Consider the following 18,332-nt stretch of genomic DNA (forward strand, 5'->3'; position numbering starts at 1 on the left):
GGCTTGAAGATCCAACAAATAAAGCTATATGGTGACTGAAGATGAATGCTCGACAGTTGCAAACCTGACACCACGCCAGGCGTGATCGAAAAGCTTGCGTGGGCAGGAACTTGGAATGTTGCAGGCGAATTGCCCCCTCCCCTCCCATCTCCCGGCAGTCATTCATGCTCAGTCAGAGAGACATGAATGCTCCCCGCTGACAATGATCCAGAAGTAGGTTTCTTTCCTCGGTTCAATCTTGGAACAGGCACTTGACGTTCTGGGTCAGCAGAAACCATTTCACTAAGAGTTTGGTGATGCTTTTTCTACAATTTGGGTTTCTACACTATGTAGCTACCAGTCTGCACTCAGCAAGGATAATCTGTCTCCACTCTTTTCACCTGAATTCTTCTCCCTTGCCGGACATCTCTACCAATGACAGTGGGTCGGATACTTATGTATCATCAACTTAGAGCCTTCTGAGCTCTCCACGCTTTGCAATGATTCTGATCAACATTCCATTGCCAAGCTAGGCATTTAAGTGGGTAGCTTATGCAGCTGCTCAGTGGGGCAGGTTTTGACACTGTTGACATTTCGCCATTTCGCTTGGTCCAGTGCTGGAGCAGATCCCGCATTTGATCGACACAGCTTCAATTCAGGCCGAAATACAACGAAGTTCTCCTATGCGACAAACGTGTCTACAAAGCTCATATACCAAAAGATTGAAAATATGTGATGTGTGAAAGAGGTCCAATGGAAATGAAACTCAAACGACACAACAGCACAGCGATGAACTGAACATGTGATTGACCAAGCCGTCCTAGTTAGCACATCTAGGGATCCAACATCACATTACTGGGACCCGAACTTCCTGGATTCCAGGTATGTATGTGCCTCTGCAAAAGATTCTGGCACGCCAATTGGTAGATTCTTTCCAAGGAGATTTTATTTCGTCATGCTGCTAGCTGCCGCTAGCTTATTTGGCCCCCCACGCTGATCTTGGCTGCTTTGGCAAAAAGTCCTTTCTGTGATAAAGAGTCCCATGGAAGCCTATGCTAGGTTCTTCATGCACATATATCTCACTCTGAGAACACCCAGACGAAACATCGGTATAGCGTCTTGCAAGATCAGAAAGTTATCAAGACACGATGGAATCCAAGGAGTATCCTACCAGCCTGACTAGCCAAAGCACACCGTCTGATCAACAATCCGACACCCAAATAATACTAGAAGACAAAGACTTACCTCCGGTCGATGGAGGTCCTCAGGCATGGCTCTTCCTGATCGCCTCGGCAATGCTTGAGGCCTTGGTCTGGGGTAGGTACCAACCGATCATTCCGCGCTTGGTCAGGTTCGAGCTGACACATTTCAGGCTATGCATTTGCGTTTGGGATCTTCGAGGACTACTACAGCACGCATGAACCATTTCAAGGATCGGGGAGCATCGCCAGCATTGGAACTTGCGCAATGGTGGGTTTGAGTCAATGGTAAATAGTGTACGGGTCTGACTTCTGACATGCATACAACAGGGCATTGCATATCTATTGGCCCCATTGGCCATCATCCTGATGATCTTAGTTCCCAAGATTTCGCGCTGGGTTTCGAGCATTGGAGTCGTGATAATGTGCTTGTCACTGGCACTGAGCTCGTTTTCGACGAACGTTACACATCTTCTCTTATCTCAAGGCATCGGATTCGGCATCGGTGGCTGCTTAGCCTACACGCCAACGATTCTCTTCATGTCAGAGTGGTTCGTCAAGCGGAAAGGTCTTGCGTTCGGCGTGGTTTGGGTGAGTAAACGATATTGTGCTAGATGTGACCAACATGGTTCCAAATGGACACTGGCTAATCGTTCACAACAGGCCGGATCTGGTGTATCGGGTATCATATTCCCCCTGGCGATACAGTGGCTTCTCGGTAAATATGGTATTGCAGCAACTCTTCAAATTTCGTCGGTGACATTGTTCATCCTTGCAATGCCGTTCATCTACTTCCACCGGCCGAGATTGACAACCACGGAAATCGCGTACCATCGTCTCAACTTTCGTTTCTTATACAACAAAGTCTTCATCATTTATCAGCTTGGAAACACTTTGGAAGCAATTGGTTTCTTCCTACCCACAATTTATCTGCCGAAATTTGCGCGCAGTCTAGGGGCCAGCGACTTCATGGCCTCCTTAACGGTAACACTGGTGAACCTTTTCCAGGTCTTTGGGTCAGTCCTGATGGGCTTCCTCTCTGATAGGTACCACATCTCGACGTGTATCTTGATCTCCACGGTTGGGACCGTTATTTCTGTTTTCTTTATATGGGGCTTTGCCACAAGCATCCCTCCCCTCTATATATTCTGTGTTGCCTACGGTCTGCTCGCGGGTGGCTTTTCCTCCACCTGGGCTGGTGTATCCAACGAGGTCCAAAAGGCTAACCCCTGCGCAGACGCAACTGTCATTTTCCCATTCATGGAAACTGGCCGTGGGATCGGCAATGTCGTCAGTGGTCCGTTGAGTGAAGCCTTACTCAAGGGGTATCCTTGGAAGGAGCGTGCTGCAGGGGCATACGGAAGCGGTTATGGCACACTGATAGTGTGTACCGGTGCCAGTGCACTGATGGGCGGGATTTGCGTAGTTGCGCGCCAGTTCAAGTGGATATGATTGAGCCATGAACTCGTTGTTTTTCATTTGGAAGACTGTTATGATTGTTTGCCTAGTTGCGACGAAAAGGACATACCTAGCACCTGAATCAATATCTATATATTTGAATGGTTGATGTGTCAAACTCCGAGGTCCACGGGTCCCGAGGCCGGCTTTGCAAATAGTGTAGGTAGCTTCACTGAACTACTGAACAATGCTGTGCGCTAATAGTGAGAGATAGTAAATGCATCCCGGATAGCTCGACGAGTGGTTGTGGCCCAGCCCCAGACTCTCTTGTACCACGCCTTCGGGGGAGAGACTTCCTTTTCAAAGTGCAATCGACCAGTGTCGAGATCAGCATCAACCGAGCGCACGAATGATGTACGATAGAAGATCTTGTGTCCAATATAGAGCACCACAAAGACAATGGGACATATATAAGCGACAAAGAAGTCCGTCACTCGGAAATGTGGGATAAAGGCAGTGAAACCCTGGGTAAGCGCAATGAGAATGTTGAAAAACAATCCGTACCAGGCCAAATATGGCTGCAAGATAGCCTTGTAAGGGAGAGAGTCACGAGAGATACCCCGAGTTGCCAAAGCACGCATGAATGCAATATGGCAGGCGTTAATGGAAGCCCAGGTGACGAAACCTGCCACGCTAGAAAGATTCACCAGCCAATTGAAGACTTGGCCAGCGTCGTTGGAAACATTCATGAAACCCAGAAGACCGAATAAAGCAGTGAACATCACGCTGACGTATGGGACACCAGACTTAGTCACCCAACCGAAGCAGGAAGGGGCAAATCCTTCGTTTGCCAGCCCAGTCAATATTCTGCTACCGCTGTAAACGTTGGAATTCGCAGCCGATAAGACCACGGTCAGGAGAACCGCATTGATCAGGCTGGGAAGCACCTTCACACCTGCCAAATCAGCCGCAATAACCATTGGGGATGATGAGGCATTAGTGGTTGTGGTAGCAAGTCTCGGGTTGTCATAAGGAACTACAAGCCCAATGAAGAACATCGTTAAAACGAAGAAGAGAAGGATCCGAACAAATGTCTTGCGGATAGCAGAGGGAACTGTCTTCTGAGGATTTTCGGTTTCTCCCGCAGCGACACCGACCAGTTCCGTACCTTGATAGGAAAATCCGGCTTGAATCAAAACCGCCCAGAATCCAACAAACTTGCCGACGGATTCCGGTGTGTCGATGAGATATGTTGCAAAGGCTCCGGGGCTGTGCCAGTACTTGAAGCCCAGATACCCTTGATCTCCAACTCCGCGGTCGATGCATATCGCGAAGATCATGAACCCAATCACAGTAGCCACTTTGATAGTGGAGAACCAGAATTCCAACTCGCCATAGAAACTGACGGGGAGGAAGTTCAGAGCTGTGATAAAGACCCAAAAAACTCCAATGAAGATAGCGATGTTCAAGCTCGGATCCCAGTATTGAATGATTGTTCCCGTGGCGGTTAATTCAACAGCGAATGTGGAGGCCCAGTTGAACCAGTAGATCCAGCCCATAGAGAAGCCGAGGCTGGGATCAATCAAGCGGGCAGCGTAGGAGGTGAAAGCGCCGGGAATGGGGATGAAGGTTGCAACTTCACCCAAGGAGCCCATTACAGAATAAACGATGGAGCCGACAAAGAGATAGGCGATTAATGCGCCTGCCGGACCGGATTCGGCGATAGCGGTGCCACTGGAAATAAAGAGACCTGTAAAAGTTAACGCCCGTCAAAACTCCGAGCTAATATGGTATCGCACCTGTGCCGATGGTTCCACCTGGAGGACAATCCTGTTAGCAATCGCCGATTGTTGGCAGAAAATGCACTTACCGATCGCAATCATCTGCAAATGTCTGCTCTTCAGCTTGCGCTTTAGCTCCCGAGGATTAGAGTCACCATTGTAGCTCTGCTCGGCATCGGACTTCTTGGTATCCCGGAAGACATTCTCTGGCTGTGCGGAGATGGATGCAGACGCAGAGTCTTTGGCGTCAACTGAGTTCTCGTGAATAGCCATATTAGACTACCGTGAAAATCAGATCAAATCGTGATGATAGTTCCCATTTATCGTAGGATGTTATTGAAGAGCTATTTTTTTTTTCTTTGGAAGAGCTCCAAATTCCGTTTTCGCTTGAACACTCGGTGGGGTTCTTTAGGACGTGGAGAAATTTTCTTCTTAGGTAAATCGGCCCATTCGGAAGGCAAAGACATAGTGGCGAGACTCGGAAGATTGCCGAAACTTGGATATATGAATATTGTAATAGAGTACTCCGTATTAATGTTTCATCAAACGTTTCTTTGGATCTGAACAGTCATCTAGCATGTAAAGGGGGGGTTTCAACCTCATAGGCACATGAGCTCATAAGCTTCATGCCGACGATTCCAGTGGGTCTCTTCCTAAGGCCGCAATTGGTGGGAGATACTGAGAGTCAAAAAAGTCAATCGGACCCTACGAGGAGTCTCCATGAACTTGGAAGTAGGTCAAATGGCAAAGAAGGGACCAAACGATGTTCGCCACCTGGATGAGAGATTGACTTGGACCGTCCGGGCTCAAATTGCGAAATGAACCCGTTTCATACTCCGACATGGAGTTAGGTATTGATCCATAGTCGTCTGTGTTCCCATCATCCTCAACCCGGGTCTTACATGCACTCATATTTTGGCTTTTGACTCCTGGAGGCGCTCAGCCGACTTCATATTCTTCTGAGGGCCTGCAAACCCAAACAGAAATGCGCCGATCTTGCGCATCTGAATCTCCTCCGCCCCTTCAGTAATCCGATAACGACGGAAATGACGATAGATGTGCTCAAACGGATAGTGGCGAGAGTATCCGTCACCTCCATGAATCTGACTACATAGTCAGTGATGTTCGAGATGATTGTATCCAAGGGGGGAAAGGGGGGACCCACTTGGATTGCGCGGTCGGCCGCTTGACAACATAACCGATTTGCCCAGAAGTTACACATGGCCACCTGGTCACTTAGTCGACGTTCAATGGCGGCCCATGGCGAGACCTGCCCGTTGAGCTCACAGTCGGTCACAATGCGATCCATCTCCCAACTGGTCTTGAATATAAACAGTTGCAACATCTTCACCTGGGTCATCAGCTCAACAACAGGAAACTGAATGGCTTGGTTGTCCGCCAGCGTCTTGCCATCGCCCCAAACCTTTCGCGCTCGGGCGCGTTCGATGCTTCGATCCAGGCAATACTGTGCGGCCCCACAGGAGCTAGCTGCCTGGCGAAGTCGGTTCTCATGAACGAACGTCTGAGCGATGGCTAGACCTTCGTCGATGCATCCTAAAACCGCCGATTCAGGCACCCATGCCCCGTCCAGCTCCACAGTCGCATGATCGGTCGGCATGTTGAGTGTCCACTCATAACTGGAGATCCGAACCCCTAATGTTTCACGAGGGACCAGGAACGCAGTGATACCTTGTGCCGAACCTGGGCTGCCAGATGTCCGCGCGAAAATGAGAAAGTGTGTACAACGATGGGCTCCTGTTTGCCACTTCTTCACACCATTTATTTGGAATCCTGCGCGAATTCGGCAAGCTGTAGTCGACATGAACGTGGCGTCACTGCCATGGCCCGGTTCTGTAAGTCCAAATGTCGTTCGAAACTCTCCACGCAGACGTGCATCAATAAAAGTCTGTTTTTGCTCGGCATTACCAAAATGGTGAAGCATGAGTATGTCAGGAAAGTTCCCAACTACGCTATGTTCGTTCTGTAGGTCATTTGCAAGTCCTAGGCCCCCGCCGTACACAGGATGCGAGGATAGATGGCAACGAATAACCGACATCCACAGGTTGGTATTCGGATGCGACTGTCCTCCATAGGCGCGAGGCAGAGCGAATCTGTAAAACCCCGCATCGTCGGCCATTGTGCGAGCCTTGTCTGCCATGAAGAAAACAAATCAGCCCTTGAAACTTTCTGGGCCTAGTGAGAACCACCTAGCAGATCTTCCCATTCTTTTCTTGGTTTCCCACCGTTGTCCCAGTCGGTCCGCGCATGCTCTCGGCGATGATCGAAGAATCGATTGTTGTCACCGAAGTGCTGAAGTGGCAACAGTGTGGACTGAATAAAGGTATCCAGAGATTCCAGGTAAGATTTGAGGTCGGCTGGGATATCGAAATTCATCTTAGTGATATAGCGGAGGAAACGGAGTCGTAAGTAGAGCTTGAGTCGGGGTCAGAGTAGCTTCCAAGCTTTGAGCCTTCCCCGCATTCGGACCTCGGCGATGGGACTTTTGCATCGTGTGAGACAAGGAAAAGTTGGGACTTGGGGGTTAGATCAGGAGTATATTAGTTGGCGTCAATTCCGTGGAAGAGTGAAGAGTGAAGAGTGAAGAAAAGGAAGAGAAAAGGTCGATGGGGGTGATGAGATTACCAGCTCCAAGGCCTGATATCCCAAGCATGAATTTACTCACTACTCCTTACTCCGTACCTACGGAGTGAATTGTTACTACCTACCATCCATGGTTGGAAACAGATCGCTTTGTCCATGCACTGGCACATATCGGGCAAGTTTTACTGTGATAAAATATTTGAGAGGATTGTCAGATGGATGTGTACGGAGTAGAGAGTGCGTAAGTTGCACAAATTTAGTGTGAAGAGCCAAAAGGCAAAAAACAGTACTTCTGTCAAAGCCCGTGGCTGCCAGATTGGCGAGGCTCCCGCAGGATACTTGACCCAGAGCTCACCCAGAACTTCACCTTCCCCCACTCTCTTCTTGTCTCCTGGGGTCTCCCACAATAAATGACATTTCAATAGATTCCTCTTCTCGTGCTCTGCATAACTTCAAATATCGGACGGTACGAGGGTATAGGGTATATTGGAAAAACATTTCACTATTCCACGCCCTGGGGCCCGGCAATGCGATGACCTGCAGGACTCGAGACCCGTTACGGAACACCCGACATCTCGGAACAGGTAGTGAAAGTCCTGAAAATCCAGCTATTTGGGCTGCCTTCTGACCTGCAGTGGATGCAATTGCCTTAGAAATTCTCGTATTCGGTTGATACCGCAGCGCAAGGTTGCACACTATATATACTCCGTACGCAGTAATACGAGCACGTATCAGCAATAAAGGAGCCATTGACAGCCTATTTGTGTGTACCCTAGACCCACAGAAACAGGATAAACTCCTGACAAAACGAAGGACCTTGTGTCCGGGATTACACATGCAATTCTATTCCTATTTTCCCTTCCAACCCCTAGCACATGTCATATTCGTCTATCCCGCTTCGGATCCACTTTTGTGTGGGGAAGTAAGACTCCTTCTTGTCTACTCTGTACTCCGTGCTCCTCTCTCCTTTCATGTTGTCTCTCTGCCGAGTTGGCAATCTTATTATAATAGATGTTTCCCCTTATCTTCTATATTGAGTGGCTCTTCTATCTGTGTGTGGCGGGTTCGTGAGTGATTCCACACTTTGGGGCTTTCTAATGGCCCGGATGAAGGCAGTGCTAGTTTGGCGTACTAATGAGAACTCGGCGACCGTAGTGTCGAATGAGATAGGAGAAGATATTCAAAATTTCATGATTCAGAATTTGTGAAAAATGGCGTTGTGTGAATATTTTGACATTTCCGCCATACCAAAAAGAGGCGTGCTACTCGCACGCTCATTTGATACAAGTATACGGAGTACGATCCACCGCATTGACTCCACACACCCCTGAAGAATAGGACCAAGTAGTATTCCGTACTCCGGACAGACCAAGCGGTACTACTCAAGCTTGTAGGAGTAGGAGAAAATTCTATAGTACATGACCAAGGAGACGGGGAGAGATACAGCGAGCGGGTTTTCCCTCCTTTCCACTCCTTAAATCAAGAGTCTCAGCGCTTTGTCCCCGCGGGATAGGATGGAGCTTGGAAGGTTCCACCAAGGACCCGTGCTCAAGAAAGAGTTTGGAGGATTACTATTTCAGGCCGCTGCTCTGGAGAAATTTAAGGACTGGACCCGGTGTTAAGGCCTACATTGTCGAAATTCAAGGTTGGCGTTCGTAAAAGCCACTTTTAAGGTCACGGCAGTGCCGCGATAGGCTGGGGAACTCTTGCTAATACGTAGCGCCCCAGATGTTCCCACGTAGCTCTGCTCTACACATGGTTCGTACTTTGCAGTAGGACGGCATACATAACACGGAACCAGCACAGTGGTTCCCAATCAGCGCTACGCCCAACTCAAGCCTAGTGGTGAAATGTCTTTTTTCTGACAGAGATTGGGCTACGCCGTACCCCGTACAAGACTCAAATATAAGAAGAACACCAGATCTTGGACGACAAAAGCTTACATCGACTCACCTGCCAGACCACACATTTCGATATTTGAAGTTAAAACGAATCATGGCGTGGTGGACTATCGCTGTCACGGAGCCCACGCTCGTGTGTAGCATGGCGGGGGTGCTCTATTTGTTCGGGTTAGCGATATATCGGCTATGGCTATCACCACTCGCTCAATTTCCAGGCCCGAAGCTTGCGGCTCTGACGATGTGGTACGAATTTTATTTCGACTCATTCCTGGGTGGACAATACACATTTCAAATTGCTCACATGCATCGCAAGTATGGCCCAATTGTTAGAATCAGCCCATTCGAACTGCACATCGATGACCCGGACTACTATGAAGTTTTGTACTCCCGCGACAAGCCACGTAACAAATCTCTGCATTTGACTGGTATGTTTGGTGCACCGGCTTCGGCTTTCGGGTCGGTTGATCACCGTCGCCATCGCATGCGCCGTCAACCTATGAACCCATTCTTTTCCCAGCAGCGAATTCGAACGTTGGAGCCAATGCTTCGAGCTATGGTCGGAAAGCTGTGCACAGGTCTACGAGCTTGGAAACAAAAAGACAGACCGCTTCATATGTATCATGCATTCAATGCCTACACAACGGACGTGGTGGTGGAGTATGCTATGGGCGAATCATTTCACTACCTTGATGATCCGGACTTTACCCCACAGTGGTCGAAGACCATTGAAGCCATTGTGGAGGTAGGTGTGCAGTTCAAACAATTTCAATGGGTCATTGGCCTGTTTGAATTGCTTCCACGATGGGTTGTAGTACTCATCAACCCGGAAATTGGCCCTGTAATTGACCAGAAAGTTGAAAGCCTGCGACTTGCAAACCAAATAATCGACAGCCAGGCCACAGGAAACAACCGGACAACCGTGAAATCAGATTTACCAAAGACCACACTATTCCATGCATTACTGGACAGCAAGTTACCCGCAGAGGAGAAGCGGCCCGGCCGCATAAGTCAAGAAGTCTTTACTGTCATATCTGCAGGTGGAGAAACCACTGCGAAAAATTTGTCTACGCTCACTTTCCACCTTTTGAACAACCCCGGCAAGCTGCAGCGACTACGAGACGAGTTGAGTCGGTTAGATCCAGATGGAACGGCATCTCTGGTGGAATATGAGACGATGCCCTATCTGGTATGCTTAGATATCCGTGCTCTGTTACACCCAGCATTGCTTTGAAACTCACAATTTTTAGACCTCTGTCATGCTCGAGGGTCTGAGGTATGCATACTCTTTGTTTCTCAAGCTACTTTTACACTCTTTCCTTATTACAGCCATGGAGGGCTTCGTCATTACTATTTGCTAATTCAGACCAATTAGAATGACTAATGCTGTTGCGACAAGGCTTCAGCGTAGCTCACCGGATGAAGTCATGATATACAAAGATTGGGTCATACCCCCTGGCGTAAGTTCATGGAGTCTGATGCTCAGTGTTGATTTTGCTGATTGTAGTAAACAGACGCCGGTTGGTATGACAAGTATGTTTTTGCATAACAACGAGGATATATTTCCCAATGCGCAAAGCTTCATCCCAGAGCGATGGATGGATACTGAGCAACGAAAAGCTCTAGAAAAGTATCTTGTCCCATTCAGCAAGGGCTCAAGACAGTGTGTTGGCATCCCGTGCGTAGCAAATCACCAATGATGAATTTCGAACTGTTGAGCTAACATCAAGTATCAGCCTCGCCCGAGCAGAAATTCTCTTGGCCGTTGCCACGATTTTTCGAGAATTCGAGATCGAGCTCTACGAGACTACGATAGATGACGTGCGAATAGTACGAGATATGTTTAACGGCCACCCGATGAAGGGAAGCCAAGGCGTCCGTGTGATGATCCAGGGGTGGAATGGGCCTCCTTCGCGAGGTACGAAATCGTGAGAAATGGAACCCCCGTGATTTGCGTTCTTCCGTCAACGCTATTTCAATCCATGAAGAGCTGGAAGGTACCTTTGACAGAGAGGCGGATGGTCGAGCTGGTCAATTATTTCCTAGGTTGTTCTGTTCCTAACAAGATACGATCTGCTTGGGTGCAAGAAGTCTCTGCATCCAACAGTATCGCTGTCAGAATTGAAAGAGAAATTTAAACCAGATCAAGAAGTAATCTTACGAAATATCAAGAAGAACAAGGAGGAATTAAAGAAGCGTATTGAGGAGAGAGCAGACATACATATACAAGAATTAGTATATTATGAGACGAGGAGAGGAAGGAGAGAGAATGTGTTCGGTGATGTTTGCCTGGTTTGTCAGGCTCGCGGCAGAGTAGATAACTAGCGCAAATGGAGAGAGCTACACTCTGTCCCTCTTCTTCTTCTTCTTCTTCTCGTCTCCTGCAATATTACGCTATCACACATGGCTGTTTGCGGTTTTCCCGTCGATAGAATATAATCAAGAGATCAATACGGAGTATAGAAGGCTTGGCACCAGAAACCAGGTCATATACAGGACAGGTCGTGATTTGAAATCAAGGCCCCTTTGGTAATGCCCGAGAAGAAAAGGTTTAAAAGTTGGAAATTAATCCGACCAATGGGCAAGAACACGGCAAAGTTGGGCTCAAGCCCCTTGCCTGTGCTACTTTCCACATTCTTTAGTTACTATTCAAATACTTCTCAAGGCAAAGTTACGACTAGGTTCTAGGATTGACCAGGTCCATTTGCTGAATCCTCGATGTGGTCTAGGGCTCAACATCTGATTTCAGATGACTTGGTCCCAAACCCAGATAGCCGGGCTTTTTCAGGAACATGTGGGGCTTCTGCAAGCTGGGTTGAGTGTGCTTCAGCCAACAGTCCTCAATTGGTGCCATTGACTTTGTCTCATCTGTTTCCCCGAGCTGGATGAGCGTTTGACAGGCATATTACTGATGAGCTAACACGCCATCTGGAAGCGCTTGTGAATTTCCGTAATCGGGATTGCATACCGTGATAAATACTCTGTAAACGATTTTCCGACCATACAATATTAAAATTTATCAGAAAATAAATTGAGAGAGTCTATCAAATCCAATGGAGAGTTTGTCTTCAGAACCGAGGTCAGGTTTGCATTGTGGGACAACGCTTTGGCATCACTGCGGATATCCCTTTACATGCATCATTTGCCCTTGGCCCTGTGTAACAGCTCCCCTTACTACTAATGCACCACGTACCAGGGCTTCGGGGCGCAACCTTGGGACTATACACACCCAGAAATACCCCTTAACATCTTGTCCGCATGGTCGCATGTCATACACATGCTGTGAGAGGTTCTGTTGGGAGATACGTCTGAGGAGTCCGCTACTTTGAAATTGCAAGTCAAATCTTGTAAGTCTAGCGAATGAAAGCATAAGATAATGCTTTGACATGTGGTGAATCGTGTTCCATTTGAAGATGATGTCGACGCAGTGATACCCATCCACGCGCTTTCGTGGTCTTTTGCCCACGCGCCGATTAGGAATAAAACCACTGCACCTCAAAATCGAAAGTTTGTTTCAATGTGCATTCGTTAAAAGGAAGGACGAACTTCATTGACATCTACTCTACACGCATTACTATTGTGAAATTAGACACCAAGTCATCACCACAGAATCAACAGCATTTCTCCCCATTCTACTCTACAGTCCCAAAATGCATTCAACTCACAACTATCGTCACTCGCGTAGATCTGCTTGCGATCGCTGCCGTGGACAGAAGTTACGCTGTGAGCGTATCAGCATGAACGGCATGTCTTGCGAGCGTTGTTTGAAGGCACAAGAAATATGCATCACGAGCGTGAATCACCCATCGACGGCTGTTTTGTCTTCCAATCACGACCAAGATATTGCTTCAAGCCAACATGAAGTTTCAGGATTTGTTGGAAATCGTGATTCTATGTCACTGCTTCACAAATCATATGCATCAAAAGTCAAGAAGTCAATGCATCCGCCCTCAACAGCTCTTGGGAGGAGTTATAGTAAAATGCATAGCTATTGGGAGGAGCAAAATAGCCTGCCTGATGTCCCAAGAGATCCCTTTTTCTCGTCCTCAAGCGATTGGGATTTCAATCGATCCCTTGACCCCGGACAGCTACCTGCACCGCTGCAGCTCTGGGGAGAGTGGAATTCAGGCTGGCACCCTGGCTCTCACAATCTTGCAAGTCAACAAATAATCGGACGGTTGGAATCCCATATGCTGACTGGTGCTCTTACATTCAGGAATACTCGGAGGATCTGTTAACAGATCAAATATACCGTCATGGGGAAAGCCATACCGACAACCTAACAATGTCCGGTGATCTTTGGTGGGATACCATCGCCAGCAACGAACTACCGACTGAAGGATCCCTGGTTCATTCGCAGTTGGAGTGTGTGGAACCAATTATGCCGGAATTGAGCGTTGAGCCAGAATTAAACTGGGGGCAACCAGGTCTCCCAACAGTCGCGGAGCCACAATTCTTGCAGACTTGCCATGAGAAGGCACCCTCCCAGCAAGACATCCGAAAATCGCTTTTGAAGCTGAAAGCAGAACTTTTGCAGGACCTTGATTTATTCGATGACTGCTCCAACAACCTTTTATTCTCTTATGCGTCGGACAGTTGTAACACCACAATCGAAAAGCTCAGCGTTCCAATTACTCGCCTCATTGATCATTCATCATGGCTTTTGGACATTATTCACTCATCACGTGGGACTGACGAAACATTGAAAGAAGAGCTTTCAGAATCGGCCCCATCCACCGAACCATCTCAATTTCAGAGTTGTCAGCCTGAGGGCTCAACCTCCCAACACTCCGACTCTGGTGATTATGGATCGGACGAAAGTGTTACTACGATATCATCACTTGATTCGGGATACCAGACCACAATGACTTCTCCCAGTCAACAAGCGGTCACATCATGCGACATAACTCTGTGGCTTAGTATTCTGGAAGGACATTGCTACTTGACTCGCATCTATCGAGCTATTTTCACCCGACTGTATCAGTGGTTTCTTATCATTCCCCCAACTGATGCCGATGGCTTGCTTCTGTTGCCTCCTCTTCAGCCCGAGCAGAACCACTTGGATCGAAACTTTGCTAAGCAAGTCAAGGTACTGGTCGAAGTTGGCTTTACTATGATCAGCAACATTGAAGTAGCTCTTGGACTGCGGTCTGCCGACAGCGTGTGTAAATGTGACAGCGAACTGCCTGCACTCGGAACTCCGGGCGAGAAGGATTGGCCATCATCAATTCGCGATTTTGTTGTTGCACAGGAACAAGACCAAAGCGAAATACCTTTGGGGGAGATTATGAAGTGTTTGCGCCAGCTTGTTAGAGACACAGTTATCACTTGAAAAGCGGTGAAGACGATCTTCACCCCAAATTAGCTCTCCATTCTCTAATTCCGTAGAGCGGTGATGACAAGATAATCAAGTCATATCATTTTGACATAGTGTATGGTAATTGCAAACATTGGATTCAGGGACGAAAGCAGGAGAGTAGCAGCCGTGGAAGGATGCTCTGGGGTCTAGCTCTGAAGTCTGATGTGATTCATAAGCGAGATGGCTATCCACCTAAGTGTGAACTGCGTCTATGAACTAGAACCCCCAATATCAATTAATATAAACATGTATCGAAGCAGAAGAGCCCTGAAGTGCGATGGCTCTCCCGAGGTCTGACATAGCAGACAGGTCGATATGTGATGTCTTACTGGGCCTCAAGGAATAGGCAAACTGACAAAACCCGGGGCCTCTAGTTAGTCAAGGATGATCATTTTGTCATTGAATTGGGTAAGACTGATGGTTGATTTCTCTCACTACAATGACTCTGTACATATACATAGTTCCTCGCACCTGGGCAACCACATGACAACCTTGGAAATTTCAGAAGTGTATGCCCAGGTGCGGCTCTCACATTAGACTAGTTGGTTAGTTAAATAGTTGGTGAGTTTGCCAATCTAAGCGTGGGGCCGAATACTAAAGGCAACGAGTGCTTTCAACATAACTATCACCTAATCACGAGAAACATGCAGATCACATCAAAGCCGTCAACAGAAAACCAAATGCCCAAGTGGCGTATTTGGAAACCAAGCATCATTTAGTAATTTGAAATATCTCAAATAGATCAATTGCGATACAGAATGGATGACTCTGTACCGCCAAGAACCAATTAGGTGCTTCGTGACCAATCCCACGAAACCCCAGCACCATGAGATAAACTCAGTTGGTCCAACAGAGAGCCATGAGATGGACTGAAAGGGTATCCTGGTGGCCTTTGGTTTGGTAGATACTTCGCGGTAGGTGAGTTGAAATGTCCACACAGTCATCAAGTTTCAAACTGAGACATTAGAATCCGGATTCAAGAGCCAAATGCCACTGGTAGGCTTGGAAACCGACGCCGAACAGGGATTTCAAATAGAACATTACTGTGCAAAGATAGCTAAGTGAGCATCTCGGAGGCGGATACAAAACAGCGCCCCCTCGCACCTGTAGAACGGACTTCAAAGTCAATTCCAGTTTTCCCTTGCAGTCCTCACATTTGCCGTCATAAAATGTCAACCGTAACCCCAGAGGGCATACCAGATCTCACTGGAACCTGGGTATTTGTAAGTCATTTCAAAATTGAGCTCGAATAACTTGGCTCTGCATGCTGACGATTTAATCAGAACCGAAAACTATCTGATGATCCAGATGAGGTCTTTGCTTTGGTAAGACATCTTTCAAGCATGAGCTCGAACACATAGTCACTAAGCGATGATAGCAAGGAGTGCATTGGGTGATCCGTAAGGCGTTGCGTCACGCTCGGCTTTCATTGGAACTTTGCCAGACGACTGTTACGGTTGAGGGGGTCAGCAAAGACGACGACCACAACGGAGTGAGAACAGCACCAGAAAGCCTCAAAGCCGTCACAACTCTTCAAGTAAAGCAAATTGTCAACCCCGGTGGGTTTGACAGCCAGGGGTCTTACACCGTGGATGGTAGCACGCAAGATCTATCGGTGCCAGTTTTCGGGGACATTCGAACGCAGCTGAGCTTCATAGAGATAGGAGAAATTGAGGAACAATCAATTCGACGAGGATTCGAGATCTCCGGCTACAAAGGGAAGGTTATTCAAGAGCTAGCCAGCGACAACTCGAAGGCAGCAGCTCGCAGCAACACGAAGGAATGGGAAGCGGAAGTTATTTGGGCATTTGAAATCATTGAGGGGAAAGAACATCTGACTCGAAATGTGAGCATGGCAGGCAACGAGAAGAAGATCATTGCGAGGATGGTGTACGATAGACAAGATTGATTCCTAGCTAGTCCACCTGCAGGCATCGAAGTCAAGTTGGGCATACAGATTGAAACCAGAAAGCTTCATTATCGCTTTGAGTGTAGGTATGGTGGAAATGGTTGGGAATCTAAATTACGCCCCTCCGACACAGCGAGTATCTCTCAATATCGCACTTTCAGCAAAGTTGATTGGCTGGCATCATCAGTGAATGAAAGGGTTGGAGCCTGCGGCTGCATGGTTTGTCAAGTTCCCCGCAGGTTGACAGTCGCAGATCTAGAGACTCTCTCTCTCTCTCTTCGTATTTGAGAACAGGCTGATCTACGGAGGAGAAGCACGAATCGCTTCAAAACAGTAGATTGTGGCTGTGAAGCAAAAAGACCGACCGGGGAAAACAAGGTGTTGGGCTGTTTGCCCTGTTTGTCAGGCTCCCCCCAGATAGATAGTTAACTAGTTCCGGAGAGCTTCCCTCTCCTCCTTCTTTTCTCCTCGTCTCCGACAATATGATAGATCTGAACCTACTGCTGTGCTGTTTTCCGATAGAAGGAGAGAGAGAGAGAGAGAGATCTAAGCAAAGGGAGTCATCTAACCTCCCATCAGTATCTCACCATAAACCTTGGAATACGCTATTGTACTGGACTATTTCTCCGCCAGAAAAACTAGGTACGAGGCTAGCAGTCCCAAGGGAAAGTATACAATACATGGGGCCTACAGTGGCGTCTGGTTCCAAGGTTGTGAGGAGGTGGTATCAGAAATATCAAGACGGGTGGTTAGAAAACTCATAGAGACGAGACACGGAAATATGCGACAGCATTTGCGGGCTCTAAATATCGACCATTGGCACAACGAGCTTTTTACCCGAAACCTTCCCACGTCGAAGTAGATCTAGGCCCTCTAGAATCCCTTCAAACTTGCCCGTGATAACTTGCATTGGACATGGCCTTAGCTTACCATCATCGATGAGCTCCTGTACCTTTCGGTACCAGGTACGTGCCCAGACACCAATCTCTGGGCGGGGTGGAATGCCGTATGGCTCTGGGAGCTCAACGCCTCGTCCGGAGATGGCCCCTCCCATGACAAGCTCATGCTTCACTGTTTTTCGCGAGCATAAACTTTCTTGATATTGCTCAAGGGCGCAATAGCGACCCCCCGTTCGGCCTATAGCTGCATGACATAGGCGAACGGTTTTTGCTTCAGCGAATGGATCAAGAACGAACCGCAACATGTTTTTGGTAGCGACTCGAATATCCTCGGCACAGGTTGGCGAGTTGTAGTCAAAGACTAGATCCGCACCATAAGAGCGTACCAAGTCCGAATTGTGTGGCGAGCATGTAGTTATCACCCGGTGGCCGCAGCTAATGAAATTGGGTGAGCGAACCGACTTGGACAAAATGGAAGGACATGTTTCACTCACAGTTTTACCATCTGGATTGCCAGTAATCCAATAGTACTGCTTCCACCATAGACAAGAACATGCTCTGGCTTACTTGCGGGGGTTTCAAACGTCCCTGGCAGCTGAAGTGACCAAAAGAGCGCCACTCCGAGTGTTGCAATGGCAGTTCCAGAGATCGATGGGGCATCGCAGAGGGCCATTCCCCTGGGTACTCGAAATGCAAGATCTGGCTCAGTTCGCACAAAGTCGCAATAAGCCCCTGACGTTGGGTCCGATAAGTTAGATCCCTGGACAGCACCAAAGACCAAGTCTCCGACCTTGAATTGTCCCCGAGAAGCTGCCTCGCTTCCAAGTGCCACGACAGTTCCAGCAAAATCACAGCCATCGCAGAGACCTGGAGTGGGGAAACGCAGAGGCATCTTGAAGTCACAAGGATTGAGGGCAACAGCAGCAGTTTTGACTAGCATCTGATGGGGGGCAAGCTCTGGAACCGGCAGTCCTGGCGTTATTCTGAGAACACCATTCTCATGCTGAATGATGGCAGTCTGAGTCTTGGCGAGGTCGTTTGGGGAAGCCATTTTGGGACACCAGGGAGAGGTTTTGGAACCTTGCAAGGCGGCTGGCGTCTGGGTATAATTCGTGATGGACCAAAGCGGAGTGTGGATTTAATACCCAGAGGTCTCAGTTCGGTATATGTATCTCCCATCAAGAAGGTCCCACCTGAAAAGGAGACAAGATGGCAGGTGAAATGATGAAGCAACTACCCAGGTAATTGCGCAGTGGACGGGCCTGCGCATGCAGCTTGACGACGGTATGAAAACCTGGCATGCCAATCA

The 18,332-nt window shown here is 48.1% G+C and overlaps 7 protein-coding genes across 7 annotated transcripts; 4 read left to right on the top strand and 3 right to left on the bottom strand.

Moving 5' to 3' along the window:
• Nucleotides 1–1,127: 1,127 nt before the first annotated feature.
• Nucleotides 1,128–2,630, top strand: N7506_010733 (uncharacterized protein; the record flags this gene model as incomplete). Its single annotated transcript, XM_056960026.1, has 4 exons — nucleotides 1,128–1,296; nucleotides 1,352–1,449; nucleotides 1,509–1,769; nucleotides 1,842–2,630. The coding sequence occupies 4 exons, from the start codon at nucleotides 1,128–1,130 to the stop codon at nucleotides 2,628–2,630; spliced, it is 1,317 nt and encodes a 438-aa protein (XP_056809416.1).
• A 203-nt stretch (nucleotides 2,631–2,833) lies between these two features.
• On the bottom strand, nucleotides 2,834–4,630 carry N7506_010734 (uncharacterized protein; the record flags this gene model as incomplete). The annotated part of the gene is made up of 3 exons (XM_056960027.1): nucleotides 2,834–4,326; nucleotides 4,376–4,393; nucleotides 4,447–4,630. 3 exons carry the CDS (start codon nucleotides 4,628–4,630, stop codon nucleotides 2,834–2,836), a joined length of 1,695 nt encoding a protein of 564 aa, XP_056809417.1.
• Nucleotides 4,631–5,265: 635 nt separating this feature from the next.
• N7506_010735 (acyl-CoA dehydrogenase family protein) lies at nucleotides 5,266–6,751 on the bottom strand (the record flags this gene model as incomplete). The annotated part of the gene is made up of 3 exons (XM_056960028.1): nucleotides 5,266–5,460; nucleotides 5,523–6,508; nucleotides 6,565–6,751. 3 exons carry the CDS (start codon nucleotides 6,749–6,751, stop codon nucleotides 5,266–5,268), a joined length of 1,368 nt encoding a protein of 455 aa, XP_056809418.1.
• Nucleotides 6,752–8,953: 2,202 nt separating this feature from the next.
• N7506_010736 (cytochrome P450) lies at nucleotides 8,954–10,788 on the top strand (the record flags this gene model as incomplete). The annotated part of the gene is made up of 5 exons (XM_056960029.1): nucleotides 8,954–10,045; nucleotides 10,107–10,132; nucleotides 10,232–10,316; nucleotides 10,371–10,534; nucleotides 10,593–10,788. The coding sequence occupies 5 exons, from the start codon at nucleotides 8,954–8,956 to the stop codon at nucleotides 10,786–10,788; spliced, it is 1,563 nt and encodes a 520-aa protein (XP_056809419.1).
• A 2,353-nt stretch (nucleotides 10,789–13,141) lies between these two features.
• N7506_010737 (uncharacterized protein) lies at nucleotides 13,142–14,188 on the top strand (the record flags this gene model as incomplete). Its single annotated transcript, XM_056960030.1, has 1 exon — nucleotides 13,142–14,188. One exon carries the CDS (start codon nucleotides 13,142–13,144, stop codon nucleotides 14,186–14,188), a length of 1,047 nt encoding a protein of 348 aa, XP_056809420.1.
• A 1,196-nt stretch (nucleotides 14,189–15,384) lies between these two features.
• Nucleotides 15,385–16,124, top strand: N7506_010738 (uncharacterized protein; the record flags this gene model as incomplete). Its single annotated transcript, XM_056960031.1, has 3 exons — nucleotides 15,385–15,438; nucleotides 15,499–15,540; nucleotides 15,594–16,124. The coding sequence occupies 3 exons, from the start codon at nucleotides 15,385–15,387 to the stop codon at nucleotides 16,122–16,124; spliced, it is 627 nt and encodes a 208-aa protein (XP_056809421.1).
• Nucleotides 16,125–16,926: 802 nt separating this feature from the next.
• N7506_010739 (zinc-binding alcohol dehydrogenase family protein) lies at nucleotides 16,927–18,074 on the bottom strand (the record flags this gene model as incomplete). Its single annotated transcript, XM_056960032.1, has 2 exons — nucleotides 16,927–17,458; nucleotides 17,518–18,074. The coding sequence occupies 2 exons, from the start codon at nucleotides 18,072–18,074 to the stop codon at nucleotides 16,927–16,929; spliced, it is 1,089 nt and encodes a 362-aa protein (XP_056809422.1).
• Between the last annotated feature and the right edge of the window lie 258 nt (nucleotides 18,075–18,332).

This window comes from Penicillium brevicompactum, assembly GCF_028827555.1.
Source record: "Penicillium brevicompactum strain IBT 35665 chromosome Unknown utg000006l_segment0_segment0, whole genome shotgun sequence".
Classification (NCBI taxonomy): Eukaryota; Fungi; Ascomycota; class Eurotiomycetes; order Eurotiales; family Aspergillaceae; genus Penicillium; species Penicillium brevicompactum.